General features: G+C 41.6%; 1 protein-coding gene across 1 annotated transcript in view; it reads left to right on the top strand.

Annotated features, from left to right (window-relative positions):
- The window catches only part of LOC107384482 (microtubule-associated serine/threonine-protein kinase 3), a 72654-nt gene that overhangs the window by 44394 nt on the left and 10402 nt on the right, over nt 1-17858 (top strand). Inside the window, exons 17-21 of the mRNA XM_054738929.2 lie at nt 3225-3347; nt 3531-3643; nt 3724-3896; nt 13076-13197; nt 13270-13458. Coding sequence (XP_054594904.1) covers nt 3225-3347; nt 3531-3643; nt 3724-3896; nt 13076-13197; nt 13270-13458 — 720 coding nt within the window. The remainder of the gene's footprint in view (nt 1-3224; nt 3348-3530; nt 3644-3723; nt 3897-13075; nt 13198-13269; nt 13459-17858) is intronic.

The raw sequence follows: 17858 nt of genomic DNA, 5'->3' as shown, positions 1-17858 counted from the left end.
TCTGTAACTAAAGTTACTCAGAGCCACAGTAGAAGGTCCAGCCTGAGTTAAGCTGTGGTAACTGGAGAGGAACTGAGGAACAGCATTAAACCTTTTGCTGTTTGCTTGTTCCAGTTTAATTCAAATAGTATATATAAGACATCATTACATGATAATTTTCTTTATATTTAACAGTCGTGTTAGAGAAAAAAGGCAGAATAGATAAAAAAATAAATTTTTACTTTATCTGGTTACATTGAAGCTTCACGTCCCACAGTGAGTCGTCTCTGTCCCACATGTGGTGAGGTGGGATCTGGTCATCCTACTGAAGATTGATGACAGTCGTTGGGAATATTTTCACATGTTTTTATGTTTGGTGTTTTGTGTTTTGTTTACTCCTTTAAAAAGCAGCTGAAGACTCACTTGTTCAAGCTGGCTTTTGTATGACCTTCTTCACCTCTCTCTCTTTATTCTGCTCTCCCCACCTATTCCACCTTCCTCAGGATCCACTGATTCCCCTCTTTCCTGTTCACTCTCTCTCTTTCTTTACATTTTTTAATCACAATTGTCTATTTTTGCTCATTTTAAATATATTTTTAAACATTTTCTAAATGATTTTTTATATTTTTAAATTTTTCGTTTTTGTGAAGCGCCTCGTGATTTTTATCTTGAGAGGCGCTATAGAAATGATATTTTCTTCTTCTTGTGAATTAGTTTCATAATAATAGTTAATTATTACATGATGACCGCTAATCATTATCTGATGAGTTATTTCAGTTTATTATATTTAGCTCTCTTGAACAGTAGGACTGGTAGAAAATTGCTTGCATTTTGAAAAAACATCACATGAAATTTATATATATATATTTTAATACTCTCAATAAAATAAAAGTAAATAAATGTCAGAGGTCACTACAAAACCCACTGTAGAATAGATGCACATCTGCAGCACGTGAGGGCCTCGTTTGGGGGGAGTTATTTTAGTTGTCTCTTTTTTCACAGACTGAGTTCGTGGCTATGAAAAATAGATGCTTGTAAACTAATAAAATATATATTTTGTTCTTCTATTCGCGCGGTTTGCATTTTTGTACACGTGGCTTTACGTGTTATTGCTACAGCCTCGCTGTCCCAGATGTGACGTAACCCAACAAGTGGAAAACGAAGCGATGCAGTATTTAAAAACAATATATAAGTGTTTAACAGTTGATTAGTTCTTTGCGATAGTCTTAATTTTATTTTTACAAGGTCTTAAAAAGTCTTGAAAAAGTCTTAAATTTAATTTTGAGATTCCTGCATATACCCGGTAGACAGTTGTTGCTCATAATTAGCTGATGTCGATTTTCCCAGATCTTGTGTTTCGAGTTATTCCTAAATATTTCATTGTCTTTTGGTCCCGATTGATTTTATAGTTTGTATTATCTCCTCATTAGGCTTATAGTTAAAGGTGATAACTTGAGTCTTTTGGATGTTTATTTTGTAACCTGATAATTCTCCAAACTCTGTTAGAGCTGCCATTATTACGGGGAGCGAGGCTTCTGGATCCCCCATATATATCAGTGCATCATCAGCATATAATGCTATTTTCCTCCTCTACACCTGATATGACTCTGCCTTTAATATTTTCCTGTTGCTTTATCCATTGGCTTAATGGTCCAAGGAAAATGGCAAAGAGCCGCGTGCTCACTGAACAGCCTTGATGGCATCTCCTCTCCAGTCCAAAAGCCCCAGATAAGCTTTCATGTACCTCGATTCTGGCTTTGGGATTATTGTATAATGGCTTGAACTATATGAATATATTCCCTTTGGAAATTAAATTTAGTCATTACTTTAAGCAAGAATTCCCACCTAACTGAATCAAAAGCTTTCTCCGCATCCAAACCCGTAATTAATGCCTTTAAATTCTTATTTTTAATATGTTGTATTATTGTAGTGTTCTCCTAATATCATCATGGGTCTGTCTATTTTTCATGAGTGGTAGGATATCTTCCATGGAAGGCAGGGCAAGTGTGGCAGTTTGCCAGTTCTTGTTTTTTTTTATTAATTTTTTTACCTGCTTCCATATGTCATGGAAGGGGGGGCTGACTATCTCCAGCGGTCAATGGGCAATCAGGTGGGTACACCCTGGACAGAGAGCCAGTCCATCCCAGGGCAACACAGAAACACACAGGACAAACAACCATGCACACACACACACACACACACACACACACACACACACACACACACACACACACACACACACACACACACACACACACACACACACACCTAAGGACAATCTAGACAGACCAATTAACCTAACAGTCATGTTTTTGGACTGTGGGAGGAAGCCGGAGCACCCGGAGAGAACCCACGCATGCACAGGGAGAACATGCTAACTCCATGCAGAAAGATCCCAGGCCGGGAATCGAACCCAGGACCTTCTTGCTGCAAGGCAACAGCTTTAACCACTGCGCAGCCATATATATATATATATATATATATATATATATATATATATATATATATATATATATATATATATATATATAATATATATATATATATATATTATATATATATTATATATATATATAAAATATATAATATATATATTATATATATATATAATATATAATATATATATTATATATTATATTTATATAATATATATATTATATATTATATATATATATATATTATATATATATATATATATATATATATATATATATTATATATATATATATATATATAAAAAAATATATATATATATTATATATATATATATAAAATATATAATATATATATTATATATATATATATAATATATAATATATATATTATATATTATATTTATATAATATATATATTATATATTATATATATATATATATATTATATATATATATATATATATATATATATAAAATATATATATATATATTATATATAATATATAATATATAATATATATATTATATATTATATTTATATAATATATATATTATATATTATATATATAATATATATATATATATATATAAAATATATATATATATATATATATATATATATATATACTGTATATATATATGTGTGTGTGTGTGTGTGTATATTTGCGTGTGTGTGTGTGTGTTGCTTAAAGATATTGTTAAATAAATAAACAAAAAGTTAGAATGCATGATTCATTGTTTGCAACAGCAGCATTCACCCCAGATGCTGTGGTCAGGAGATCCCGGACAACCCTATGATTTCTACTCCAGGTGGAGCCACAGAAGTGAAGATGCACACATTCTTCCTGGGTCTGGACTGGAACGGCCTGCTGAGGCAGAAAGCTGAGTTCATTCCTCAACTTGAGTCTGAAGAGGACACCAGTTACTTTGACAGTATGTACATTATGCAGTGTGTGTAAAATGCACACACAGCTAATCTGACTAATTATTCTTCAGGTGTTTTTGCTCAGGTTACATTTGGTAGAATTACAGTAATATCAAACTGACATGAATGTGATGCATTTCAGAAGTTCAGACCTATTATTCTACTTAATGGTTTGCTGCTGTTTCCTACAGTTAGATCAGAGCGCTACTGCCATCTGGGCTCAGACGACGATGATGAAACTAATGATGATGAATCTTCGCTGGAGCTCAGACAGTTCTCCTCTGTTGCCCACCGCTTCAGCAAGGTGCCTCTCACCACTCAGATGGGGCTGAGGTGTTGTCCACGGTAGAAAAAACACAATCCTGATTACATTTACCTCTGCAGGTCTACAGCAGCATGGAGCACCTGTCCACTTCCACCCCATCCAACCACAGTCTGTCATCATCAGAGCGAAGCCACAGCGAGGAGAAGGAGAGGTGGGAGGGCAGCGGAGGTCCTTCCACTGGAGACAGTCACAAACACCTGACTGGTGGAGACAAGAGGACAGATGGACACAGGTGAGAGAGTCAGCTGGTAAAGTGTTTTATACTAAACCAGCGGTGAGAAAAAAAGTCAGAAATGCTGCAGCTTCAGCCAAATAAAGATTAGCAATTAGGAGTTGTATAAATGAACTAAATGTATAGAAACATCTTTTAACCTTTTATGGGAATGCGTAGTTTCTCACTAGTAGACCGGTTCTTCAGATGAAGACCAGATGGGTCTGAACATTCATGCCCTGAATCCAGTTCCAACTAATTCAGATCAGAGTCCGACTGCTGAAGTATTTTATTCCACCCTAACCCTCTCATCATGAGCTTTGATGGTGAAATGGCCTGTATTTGTAAAGCGCCTACTTAGTGTTCTACAACCCCAAGGTGCTTCACAACACAGTCATTCACACGCTGCTGGGGGTGAGCTACAACCTAGCCACAGCTGCCTTGGGGCACACTGACAGAGGCGAGGCCTGCTGAACACTGACACGTTTGGTCCCTCCGACCACCACCAGCACGCAAGGTGGGTTAATGGGCCATTCCCATCTGTACCGGGTCGGCCCGGGCCGGGTAGCGTAGGTTGTTTACATATCTGGGTGGCCTGGTATTTTCCCGGGCCAACCAAGGTTCATTCTCAGCCCTCTTCTCGAGGGGGTCTGCTTCAGGCCGACCAGGGCCAACACACCCACTGCTGACAGCAAATTCACACCTTCCATTAGAGCAAGCCTCTGATTGGTGGGTAGAATCAGCCCACATGGGCTTAAGGCAAGGATGTGTGGAATCAACCGGGCCAGGCTGGGGCCGACTGGGGCTACCCGGCCCGGGCCGACCCGGTACAGATGGGAATGGCCCATAAGTGTCTTGCCTAAGGACACAACAGCAGGATTCTCTGTCTGGAGCCGGGATCGAACCTGCACCCTTCCGATGGCTGGACAACCCGCTCTACCTGTTGTGCTACTGCTGTCTAAGCGTGGAGGGGCTCTGCTCTTAAACATGATTCCATTTTTAGCAGGTTTCAGGTTGGGGCTTTTGGGAAGTCACACCAGGAATTTAATGTTAGTCCATTTTACCCAATCAGAAGCCAGCTCTGATTTTTGGGTTCTTTATCCTGCTCAACACCAAATGGGACCGAGGTTCCACCACCTAGCTGAAGGTTTCAGGCAGAGCACCCAGAGAGCTGCCAAGCCAGGCAAGATGAATTAGAACATTTTGTACATTTTAACACAGTTTCATTACCACCGTCACGATTTGTTGGTGGTTTCTTTAAATAAATTGTCGATAGAATATAAAGGTACAGTAATCCCTCGTTTATCGCGGTAGATGCGTTCCAGACCTGGCCGCGATAGGTGAAAATCCGCGAAGTAGGGACTCCCAGCATGCCCCTCGCGGGGATTCCCTCCACGTCGCACCTACGTCACAAACCGCGGCTATCAACGGAAGTCGCCTTTCCAGCTCACCACTCAGTCATCGTTTCTTCAGATTCATGATCAGAGTTTCCAACCAACCGATCAATCCAACGAACTATCAGCTCATAGTAAGTTATCTTACTTACTTCTGGAAAGCCCGGCATTTCCGTGTCACTTCGTTGACGCTCGAACGCTCGGGGGTTTCCTAGATCAGCCGGCGTTTCACCGACGCTATCACTTCCGCGTCTGTGAAACCACGCTCCCTATTGAATTATCGTATGATCACATTCTCTTTTTGTGGGTAAAACTCAAGAAAAAAAATTTTTTACTTGGTTATTTTTAGTTTTATTACAAAAAGTGCATTTTATGATGAAATTGATGAAAAAAAACAAGAATTTCTTGATATTTCGCATAGAAAAATACAGCGAATCTGTGAATTCCCCCTGAAAAATGCTCCAAAGAAAAAATCTGCGAAGCAGCAAATCCGCGATGAACGAACCGCGAAGTAGCGAGGGATTACTGTATTCAATAAAATGTAATATTGGATAAAAATATGGATCATCAATATTATTGAGCCGTTAATGTTTGCTCGATGATGAAACTAGGTACTTTGGTTAATCCAGGGAAACAATAATTTGACTCGGAGACAAAAATATAGTTTATAAAATATGTACAACTATATATATGAAAGGTAAATGATTATAAATGGTGATTCACAGTGAAATCAGATGAGACGAGGCATGAACTCTTGATGAAACATGACCCGGTATGTTTAAGAGTTTTCTAAGTGACTCAGAAAGGTGTGAGGTCTGGTTTTATAAAATTATTTGGCTGTTTGTTGGATGTAATTTAACAAGTTATCAAATTTATATCAACCACTCTGACGCCATTTGTTTAGTCTACGCACCCTGGATCATGGAAGCTCCCCGAGGTCCGGTGTGCAGGCGAAGTCGTCGTCTCAGAGCGAGCGAGTGGGCTTCGGGTGTATCTAAAGATCGTAGGCGACCTCAGTCTACACACGACTGGTCAAGAGATACTTCCCAGGTGGCTTTTGGCGGACTGGTTAACGTCTGATGAATGGGTGTTGGATTGAGCAAAAAATAATTGTTGATTCAAAAAGGATGGTTCACATGCCGCTCTAATTATTCCACTGAAACATCTGGTTTGACTCCCCGTAGGATGCTCATTAAGCAGGAGCTGTGAGCTTTTGGGCGACGGTGGCACAGGAGTTAAGCGCTCGCCCCGTAAGCGGAAGGTTGCAGGTTCGAGCCCCGCTCAGTCTGTCGCTGTTGTTGTGCCCTTGGGCAAGACACTTAACCCACCTTGCCTGCTGGTGGTGGTCGGAGGGACCGGTGGCGCCAGTGCTCGGCAGACTCGCCTCTGTCAGTGCGCCCCAGGGCAGCTGTGGCTACATCGTAGCTCATCCCCACCAGTGTGTGAATGTGTGTGTGAATGGGTGAATGACTGATTGTGTTGTAAAGCGCCTTGGGGGGTTCCAGGACTCTAGAAGGCGCTATATCAAACACAGGCCATTTACCATTTTGCTGAACTCAGAGCTCAGGCAGAACTGCAAAAATAGCACGTGCTTTCACTTTTAATGACGACCCGATTGATTTGTGCGTACGTGGTGTGTTTGAATGCCGGGTGGAAGCCGGGAAATTAGAATTTCCTTTGGAATTAGTTTGTTTGTGTTGATGGGATAAATATGTTTTTCTGTGGAAAAATAGAGTATCTCAGGATCCTGTAGTTATAAAAGATAGGCCTACATTTAATTTTTAATCATCTAAAATTGTTTATTTAGATATATATGTGTTTATGAGTCATGAAAACGCAGTCAAAGGTTTAAAAGAAATGACTAATAAATGGCAGAGTGGTTCTCTGCCTGGAAAAAGCAGGCTTCAAACCGGGAGAAGGCACAAGAAGATGGTGCAGCGTCCTGGTGATCTTTCCTCTGAAGTAAGTAAAAGTAAGTCCAGCACAGGGCTGGGCGATATGGCAAAAATAGAATATCACGATTTTTCCAATATTTTATCACGATTTCGATTTTTTATCCATGAATAGCATAACTTCAATTGCTTATTAGAGAGAAACATTGAATAAACAAACATTCATTCATATTAGGGATAATCAGCACAGTGCTAACACACTTATATTTTAAACTCACACCAGAGATGATAAAAGCCCTGAGAGAAACAATTACAAAAATCTGTTTTTCTCATTTTTCAAGTAACTTAACGTAAATTAAAATCGTAAACATATTTAAAGTGCAAACATGTCAATTGCAAACGTATTGTGCAAACATGAACTTGTTCAAAATACTATGTAGCTCCCAGTTGCTCATGTAGTGGATAGTTAAGCTCAAATACGGCTCTGATGTGCGGCTGGACCAGAGGTCGCTTGTGGTAGCAAAAAACTGCACATTCTGAATATTTTCTGCAACTCTCTCTTTGCATTCAGCGTACATGCGTGGAATGGCTGTGCTCGAAAAATACTTGCGGCTGGAAAACTCGTAGCGCGGATCCAATGTTTTTATCATGTTCTTAAATCCCGCTCCTACTGTTCGCACGGGACACAAATCTTTAACCAAGTGGTACGTCACTGCATCTGTCACGCTGTTCCATCGTCTGCTGTCTGTCGTAGGGAGTGAGTTTTGTGTGTTTGTTAGCGTTTGCTGCCTGGAAGAAGCACTAGCCGCCGCAGGCTTTTTAGCTTTAGCTGCCAGCTGGCTCTCATTGTATTATTTGGGATGCCTTCTTTTCAAGTGATTAAACACGTTTGTGGTGTTGCCATCGCTTGCCTTGACGCTCTCCTTGCAAATGACGTTTCGCTGCTCTTTGTCATCTGGTGAAAAACCGAACCAGTTCCATATAACGGACGAGGCGTTCCTCTTCGGAACTAAAACCTCGTTGTCGCTCTCAGCCGCGGCCGAAGCCATGTTTGTTCACACACAGGTGAAAACAAGCGGGGCACTAATATATTACTATGACTCACTCTGATTGGTTAAGGGTCAAACAAAGGCGCGTCATTCGCCGGAAGTAAGTTCCCTTTTCATTCAGAGGCAGAAATTCAACAGCAGAGCTGTGAATCGTGATAAAAAGGTCTCTCAGAAGTGACAGACCGCCAGATGTGTAGGTCGTAAAACGGTCTAAAATCGTCATATCGCCCAGCCCTAGTCCAGCACGCTTTGCAGTCAGGTTGTAATGAGACAGCTATTATTTTAGACCATTTCAGATGTTTTATGGGTCTGAAAGATTGACACACTGTCCCCAGACAACGAAGTGCCTCATGGGTCAGTTTATGTGTGTGCACAATAATATGTAAACCGCCCAAATGTTATTGGGCACACACAAACTAGCCCGAGAAGCATGTCCTTGTCCGGTGAGTGCTGGGAGTTGTGATCCGACTTGTTCAGTGAATTTTTTGTCCATCATAGTTTATGATGCATTCAAAACTACACATTTTGACAGGCATGTCAATAGAGTTGTGCAGTGAAGTTCCTAAATTATTTCAAACCATTTTTATTAGGTGCTGAGCAGCTTTTTTGCCCTTGATGTAATCCGAACAAATTCAAATGCAAGTCTGGCAATGCAACACAATCTTTCTATTCGTCTTACAGAGCACAAAAACTATTCACACCTATGTTCACAACAGCTTGTAATGGCTAATGTAGCTTAGCTCACACAGACGTTAGCACCTGCTAACACAGAAATGGGGACAGTGTATCAATCTGTCAGCCCTATAAAACATCTGAAATGGTCTAAAGTAATAGCTGTCTCATTGTAACCAGACTGCAAAGTGTGCAGGTCTAACTTTTACTTCAGAGGAGAGATCAACATAGGGAGCCTAAGTCTCCTCCCTTTCCGGTCGGCTCACGAGTCCCCAGAAGAACGAAAAAGTGAATGCAAGTCTAGCTTTACCTTAGACCCTGGATCACACGTATGTTGTACTGCAATTTAAAGGAAAACTAATGATGGGTGTTTCAACCACAGCAGTCATGTACTTTGAGATTTATCAGTTTGTAAAAGTTTGTAATTAGCATGACTACATCGGCACGTCACGAATGTGACGTCACCACAGAGTGTCCTCCCCCCAGCGTAGCGGCTACTTACCAAATGGACAGAGTTGTGGTGTTTCTTTCCTCCTGAAGGAAGAATTTGAAGTTCGCTGAACTTACAGCCATTTTCCCTCTGTTTTTCTTTGTGTCTGGTTCGATGACGTCACTTTCGTGAGGCGCATTTGTAGTCCTGGACTTATTTTCACACAAAACCTAAAATAGCATTTCCCCCTGTTTGAAAATAAATGAGTTCTTGTCATCAAAATTCTTCTTTAAAATTCACGGACGTCATATGTGAAATCCATGGCACATAACAAGTGGAATTAGAAAAGAGCATTTTTAGCCCCGTTGACTTGCTTTCATTTTTTCATTCTTCTGGGGTCCGAAAGTAGATAGGTGTGACTAAGGCTTGGTTTATGTTTGACGTATTCACTTTCCGCTTGGTGATGCGGCTCGCGGATGGAACGCGCTTCACAACTCGCAGCGTTTATGGTTCACGCGGCTTGTCTCTGCGGCGAGCCAATATTCTCCCAAACTGTAGGGGGCAGCATGGAGCTCTACAGCATGCATCCAACACTACACCATAGTAGAAGTAGAAATTACTGTTTACAACATGGTATTTCAGCATTTTTAACAGCGTCCTCGTCTTTTCCGACAGTGCGAGCTATTTCTCTCCAAGAATTATTAACAACATGTTGATCACGGTGATCTCTGAGAGTTGAATCATACAAATGTCTGTATTTACGAACCTCTGCCATACTAGTTCTTGCCAGTCTGCCATGCCAGGCCATCAGACTGCTGAACACGGCGCAGACACCTCACCCTCACTACTGAAACTCCAACATTACACGCTCCATACTGTACATTAATGCCACAGTTTTGCACATACCAGACTCTGTATATATTATATCTGTTATCTTATTGTTTACTTTATTCATTTGTATATTTAGATTAGCCATTTTTATATTTTACATGTTTTTACATTACTGTATTTTTACAACGCTGTTGCTGTGAAGCTCGCACACAAGAATTTCACTCGCATGTACTGTACCAGTGTACCTGCACATGTGACGTGACAATAAAAGTGATTTGATTTGATTTGATTTGATTTTTCCGCGTCCGACCGTCCGCGTGGTTAGAAAATTTCCTAAGTGCGCGATGGGGAAATTTTGGGCCGTGCGGAGGCGCGGTGGAGGGGCGTGGTTGTTAAAATGACGCAATTTTGCCACGTGGAGCCGTGCGAACCTCGCGGACGCGGCAAGCATAAATCAACCTTTAGGCTCCCTGTGACGCCGTGCCATCTTCGCGTGCCTTCTCTCGTTTTGAACCCTGCATTTTTTTTCTAGTCAGAGAACCACTTCGCCATTTATTAGTCATTTCTTTCACTATGTTTTCATGGCTCACAAACACTTATGTCTAAATAAACAATTTTAGATGATTTAGATGATCCTCTATTTTCCCACAGAAAAACATATTTGTCCTGTCAACACAAGTTTAGACTAAATCCAAAGGAAATTTGGATTTCCCAGCTTCCACCCAGCATTCAAACGCACCATGTACGCACAAATCAGTCGGGTGTGAAAAGTGTCTCAAAGGGATTGTTGTACTTGTAAACTGATCTGTGTGTAATGTAGTTTTGTCTGTGTATACCAGGTGATGTGTGTGTGTATTCAATGGTTTGTATGCAGGGTATCTGCGGGTCCTTAAAAAGTCTTAAAAAGTCTTAAATTTGCTTTTCCAAATTTAAGGCCCTAAAAATCCTTAAAAATGACAAATAATCCTTAAATACAGTTTCCAAAGGTCTTAAATTACCAAAGACCCAATAAACAAGATTCTTTTATTTCTATACCATTTCTGTGATTTTCTAGTTGGTGTTCAGCATTTTTTTGTGTACGATGTTGGCGTAAGCGGAAAAGTACACATTCAGTTGGTTGTGAAAGGGGACTATTTTTAGATGAGCACATTAGCTGGTTAAGCTGGTGGGAGTTTGCGCCATGGGGAAGTGGAAGTTTAATCAACACATTCTCACACCCATGTCGTCAAAATATGACGCGTGTGACCAAGCCTCACTATATGACGATTCGGGACGCCCCAGCATGTCAGGAGACGACGATCAGGGACAAACCGGTGACGACGCTGGTGCTGAGACAGACATTAGAACTACTTAACCTTCCCCTCACCCCAATCCTAACCTTAAGGTCACAGTTTATGGACCTTAAGGTTAGGATTGGGGTGAGGGGAAGTTTAAATAGTCGAATAATGTCCGTGTGACCGCGCTCGTCAAACAGTGACACCAGCGGAGCCACGTGCTCCAGCGTGTCCCTGATCTTCGTCTCCTGACGCGCTGGGGCGTCCCGAATCATCATATAGTGAGGCTTGGTCACAAGCGTCATATTTTGACTCCTTGGGTGTGAGATTGTGTTGGTTTAATGGTAACTGGATGGCTAATCCCACGTTCGCGACATGGTTAGCACCGGTTCCAGGCAATAGCTGGACATTATAGCTTAAACTTAATTTTAAAAGTAGCTTAAATTTGGTCAAAGTGGCCTTAAAAAAGGTCTTAAAAAGTCTTAAATTTGGCTCCCTTAAACCTGCAGATACCCTGTGTATGTGTAGGCGCTGAAGTTACACTCGAAAATGCAAACACAAGTTACAAATCAAGAGTTACACACACACAAAGCTTTAGTTACGCACACACAAATCTAGATACACATGCACAAATCTAGACACACACACACACACACACAGATCTTTTGAGACGTTTTTCTCCCCATAGATGTGTGTATATAAGGCAAGTAACACTAACATGATAGGCAGTGTTAGTTAATTATTTACCTGCAGAAATAACAGGAGCAAACGCACCGCTTTTGCTGCGTTGACGTTCACTAGTTCGGAGCAGGTCGAAATCTCGACCTTTACTTTAAGTTATCTCATATTTTGTGTGCAAATGCTTTCGCATATTCGTAGTGTTTCCTCCCTTTGGTCACATATCTGCTTATCTAGTGTCTGCCTTTTTCTGACGGGCTGTGTTGGTACGTTGTAAATACATCACGAGTCTCGCGATAACTGCGATTGCGGAGCGCTTGTGGTTTGTTTGCTGCTAGCTAAAATCTGATGAGTTAAGTCGACTGCTTGTCACCGAAAACGTGGGAAAGTGTTTGTTCAGTGAGAGCTGGCTGTCCCCAGCAATCGATACGAAACTTCCTGGGTGTACACCTCGGGTGTAAAGGCACCCGAGTCTCACTCGTGTTTTGCCTGAATAACATTAAAGTCATTCTGGTGTGATAACGGGTTTATGAAAGACGTTCTCTCGCCGTTCGAGCTCCAGATCTCAAAGGAGCTAAAGCCTTAGCCGAAACTTCCTGTTAACCATAGACTTAATAAAAAATAGTCCCTGAAAATGCGGCCGCCATAGGCAGTAGAGGTCGGTGTGGCGTCTGCCATTCTTAAATCTCCTCCCTTTTCAGTCGGCTCACGGGTCCCCAGGAGAACGATTACCAGTTCTCCACAAGAACTGGTTTTTGATTCCCAGCCCATGGGTGAAATAAGTCTCCACTGATGGTGTCACTCACTCTTTTAAGAGTTTTCTCTGTTTTCATGTAAGAGTTTATTCAGTATTCATATTGATTATTGGGTAGTTTGTGGTTGAATTCCTGCAGAAACTGCCGCTAGAACATGCATGGAAGGATTCTGGGGCAGCTTGTGGGAAGTCTGGTTTGACTGGAAGTCTGGTGTTTCCTTTCCAGTATTCGTCCGTGTGCTTCATCCAGCTCCTCCCATTTGGAGCGCAGCACCAGCCCACTGGTAACGAACAGCACCCAGAGCCTCGACGTCATGCCTCGCTTCACCATTCCCACAGAAGAGGAGGGTAAGGCTCGGAAATCTTTTCTGAAATGATTTAGCACACGTGAAGCGCCAGAATTTAAATTCTATCCCCCAGATGGGGTGGTGTCCAACCTGCGCAGAATCCGTCTCCGAAGCAACAGCACTGGGACACGGCCATCGTTCCGTAGAGGAGCTTCTCGCCGGATTGCTCACCAGCTCGAGACCCCAGAGAAACCCAGATCCCCACCTGAGAGCGTTCCCAAATCTACTTCAGTGTCCGGTCTGTCTCTCATCATCACCCCTGGTAAGGAAACTTTTCCTGGGTGTTAGGACTAATAGAGCAGGAAGCCAGAGGACCTTCTTTAGCCTCTTTCATAAAACAATGGCACCACTTTGCTGCAAAGCTGAAGCAGCATCTGGCCTTTGGCTGTGGTCAGGCTGGGGCAACAAGGTGGCATGATCACGTTTTTTTCACTAAAGCAAGGAATCTGTGGGATTTTCTAAAGCGTTGAAGGTGTGGAACACTTTTTTATTCAATACATTTGCAGCTGTCTCTTGTAGGAATGAATGCCTCATAAGTCATACTTGGGGGACGGGGTACAGTCACAGCGTAACGTAGGTCTGTCAGACTTTTCACATCCTTCAGTTTCGCTGTCTAATTTCTGTCAGAAGCTAATGAAGGAGATAGGTGTAGGAGACTATTTTCATGTTCAGTCTGCATCAAATTTAATCAAACTTTATTTATAAAGGCACTTTTCCTATAGAGTAGAAGGAGTCATCTGGGAAAAGGTGCTGGATCAAAAAGTGGAATAAACAAAATGAGAATCCGCACACTTCAATCTGCCATGTAGGAGTTTACTGGTCCAGCTTTCGGTCAAAGACCTTCATCAGGAGTTGTGGAGGTTCACACCAAACAATCCTTAGTTAAACAGGTCATTTGATTTTAAACACCTGTGTGGCAGAATCTAGCAAAGTATCATGGGAGATGTAGTCTCAGACAGTGAAAACATTCCACTTAATGTTAAAAACTTTCTAAATCAGCTCAGGAAGTGAGAGGTTTGTACGCTGCAAACATCAAGCTAAAAAGCCGTCATACAGCAAGGCAGAGAAGTATAAAAACACAGCAGCGTGTGCTATCTTTAAAGAAACGCAGACATCTCAAAGTCCTCATTTAAACCTAGCGGTTGAAGTGTTTTCAACGTGTAAATCCAGAACAGTTCCCTTTGGCAGAGTTTTTTTTATCTATATCACCTCCTCTATGTAGTGAAATATGTTCAGTCCCCTGGAATCTGACTGAAGACGCGGCGTGTGAAACGTCATTGAAACGGCGTGCTGCTGGATAGGTCAAGTCTTTTCTTCTAATGAACTCTTGTGTTCACTGATCCTCTGTTTGAGCGGCCTTGTTGTTTTACCAACACAGACTTTATCACAGGGACATTTTAACAGGTAAATTACATCCTTTGAGTTACAAGTAATTACGGCCCTAATCAAAGATCTTTTTCCTGTTCTCGGACGCCCGAAACTCAGATGTTTTAACAGTGTTGTGGCACTGAGCAGTTTCCACAGGGGTAGTTTCCTTGCTGCAGAGGAGCGACCGCTGGCTGTTCTTGAGGGGGCAGAATATTGGCTTTCACTACTTTGTCCCGTAGATTCTGCCCCCTTTTGTAGACAAAAGGAGGTGGATGTTGGAAAGCCCCTTTCAGGGCTGGATCCCCAGCCAAGATGTGCCAATGTTTTAGAATAGTTTGCTTAATTGTATATGCTTGGGGGGTAAAGGTAGTGAAACATGTTACAGAGTGGTGTTTTTCTTTGTTTGTACTTTGTTTCAAAAGTTCCGATCTGGGTTTGGATAGTGCAGAGACACATGCTTCCTCAATACACTGATTAGAGTAGCCTCTGTCTTGAAAACGTTGCTTCATTTCCAAACTCTTCTCCATATAGTCTTCATCCGAATGGCAGAGGCGCCTTAATCCAAAGAATTGGCTTTTAGGAACCTGGGTGAGCGCTGGAGTAACAGGGTGTTATGGTCTGTTGGTTTCTTGTATAATGAGGTGATTAAGCCACCATTGTTTATCTCCACCCACATGTCAAGGAAAGGGACACGTACTGGATCATGCTGGAGGGAGAATTTCAAGTCTGGGTTCAGAAAGGATACAAAGTTTACCGCTTCATCATAATCCCCCTGAAACAGGCAAAAGACATCATCCAAATAGCTGAACCATTTTAGGATTTTATGGTGGAATATGTTCGTCTCTGGATTAAAAATGGACCTCTCTTCAAAAAAAACCATAAATAAATTGGCATAATCTGGGGCAAAGGTCGAGCCCATAGCAGTTCCCTTTAATTGAAGGTAGAAATCCCCAATGAATGAGAAAAAGTTCAGTTTCAAACCTGTTTAACTAAGGATTGTTTGGTGTGAACCTCCACAATTCCTGATGAAGGTCTCTGACCGAAAGCTGGACCAATAAACTACATCGCAGATTGAAGTGTGCGGATTCTCATTTTGTTTAAAGCACTTTTCCTACAAGGAATGCATCTAAACGTGCCTTACAGATTAAAATAACATCAATTTAAAAGCATTGGCACAGCCATACCATACCCCCCACCCCATTCCCGTACACACATACACTGAAGAACATCAGTAAAAATGCTATTGGGCTGAGTTCTGATGAACCAGATATGGTGGATTGATCCCACAGTGGGGAAATTCTCTTGTAACAGCAGCACTTACACTTAGAGAATCATGTGAAAGGAAATAATAACAAAGGTACACGTACATACACAAAGTAACCTATTATTGTAATCTTCAACCACAACAAAACCAAACATGAAACTTGGGTTCCAGAACTATGCAGCATACTTTAATGTGCCATTCCCATCTGTACCAGGTCGGCCCGGGCCGGGTAGCCCCAGTCGGCCCCGGCCTGGCCCGGTTGATTCCACACATCCTTGCCTTAAGCCCATGTGGGCTGATTCTACCCACCAATCAGAGGCTTGCTCTAATGGAAGGTGTGGATTTGCTGTCAGCAGTGGGTGTGTTGGCCCTGGTCGGCCTGAAGCAGACCCCCTCGAGAAGAGGGCTGAGAATGAGCCTTGGTTGGCCCGGAAAAATACCAGGCCACCCAGATATGTAAACAACCTACGCTACCCGGCCCGGGCCGACCCGGTACAGATGGGAATGGCCCATAAGGGACACAGACATACTATGTAAAACCAGTATTGCACAAGTATCGAACACAGACTGAATATTGCATTGATGTTATTCGGTACCATGATAATGCCAGTACAGCTTACATTGAGGAGTTGTACACTGTTACTGCAGAGGACATGAATGACTTACAGTAGCATTCTGCTCCACATCTGGGATGTCTCAGTCTGCCACTGAAGGAGCTGTCCATGGTCTCCACAGTGGAATGCAGTGGAGGTCATATTCACCATCATCCTGCTTTCACACATATCGTCTCAGCAGAATCCAGTGGGCAGCACACTGAGCTAGTTTTGTTAACTAGTAGGGATGAGCATTTTTGACGAGTACGAGCATGAAACGAGTAAAACTCGTAAATATCTGTAATCGTGCTGAAGGAAAATCCTCATTGGGTAACTGACTGTCTTCACGCTCTGTGATTGGCCAGTCAAATAGAGGGCCCGCCCCTCCCTACACACAAAACTCTGCAACTGGCAGCTCAGTCCGCGTCCGGTCCAGCCAGCCAGCCAGCCAGCCAGCCAGCCAGACAGACAGACAGTCAGTCAGTCAGTCACGGATCTCTCTGTGCTTGCTTCACTGTTCACGTTTCTTCAGTACTCCCTAGGTTTTCTTCAGTTTGCTTCTTTTTAAAGTTATTTAAAGTCACTTTGTTCGTAGCGTACGTGGTGCATTTGACAAGACAGAGCTGAAAACGGCTCATGCTGCGTCAGTCACTGCCTCCGCTCCGGTCAGGTTTTTTTTCCTCTCTCTCTCCTCTTCCTCAGGATCCACTCCCTCTTTCCTATTCACTCTCTCTCTTTCTTTACATTTTTTAATCACAATTGTCTATTTTTGCTCATTTTAAATATGTTTTAATCATTTTCTAAATTCTTTTTTCTATTTTACGTTTTGTTTTTGTGAAGCGCCTCGTGATTTTCATCTTGAGAGGCGCTATAGAAAAGATCTTTTCTTCTCTCTCTCTCTTAATTCATGCACTTAAATATTAATGTTCTGATTTTACTGAAAAACCTGTTCTGTAATAGTTCCTTTACTACTGTGATCAAAAACATTTAATCTCAACTCTGAGGCTGCTCTGTAAATAGTTTTCAAATAAACAATACACATAGCAACTTCTGATCAGACTTAAAATAACGTATTGATGTTAACCACACCCACTTCCGGTTAAACTACACCTACTTCCGGGTTAGGCCACGCCCATTCCGAGTACAGGTATAGATGCAGATAATTTAGATGGTTGAACAGATACAGATACAGATAGTGGTGTACTCGCTCATCCCTAATTATCAATATTATTGAACCTTTAATATTCAATAGATGATGAAACTAGGTACTTTGGGAATGCCAGGGAACCAACACTTTATAATAATTTGACACAGAGGCAAAAATATAGTTTATAAAATCAATGTATTACTATATTTCTACTACAATGATGATGCGAGACAAACTATTAAAATTGGTGATTCAAACTTATTTCCACTGAGACAATGAATAAACTGATG

This window comes from Nothobranchius furzeri, chromosome 11 (assembly GCF_043380555.1).
Source record: "Nothobranchius furzeri strain GRZ-AD chromosome 11, NfurGRZ-RIMD1, whole genome shotgun sequence".
In the NCBI taxonomy this organism is placed as follows: domain Eukaryota; kingdom Metazoa; phylum Chordata; class Actinopteri; order Cyprinodontiformes; family Nothobranchiidae; genus Nothobranchius; species Nothobranchius furzeri.
The sequence above is the reverse complement of the archived record's forward strand: the minus strand, read 5'-3'. Positions and strand labels throughout refer to the sequence as shown.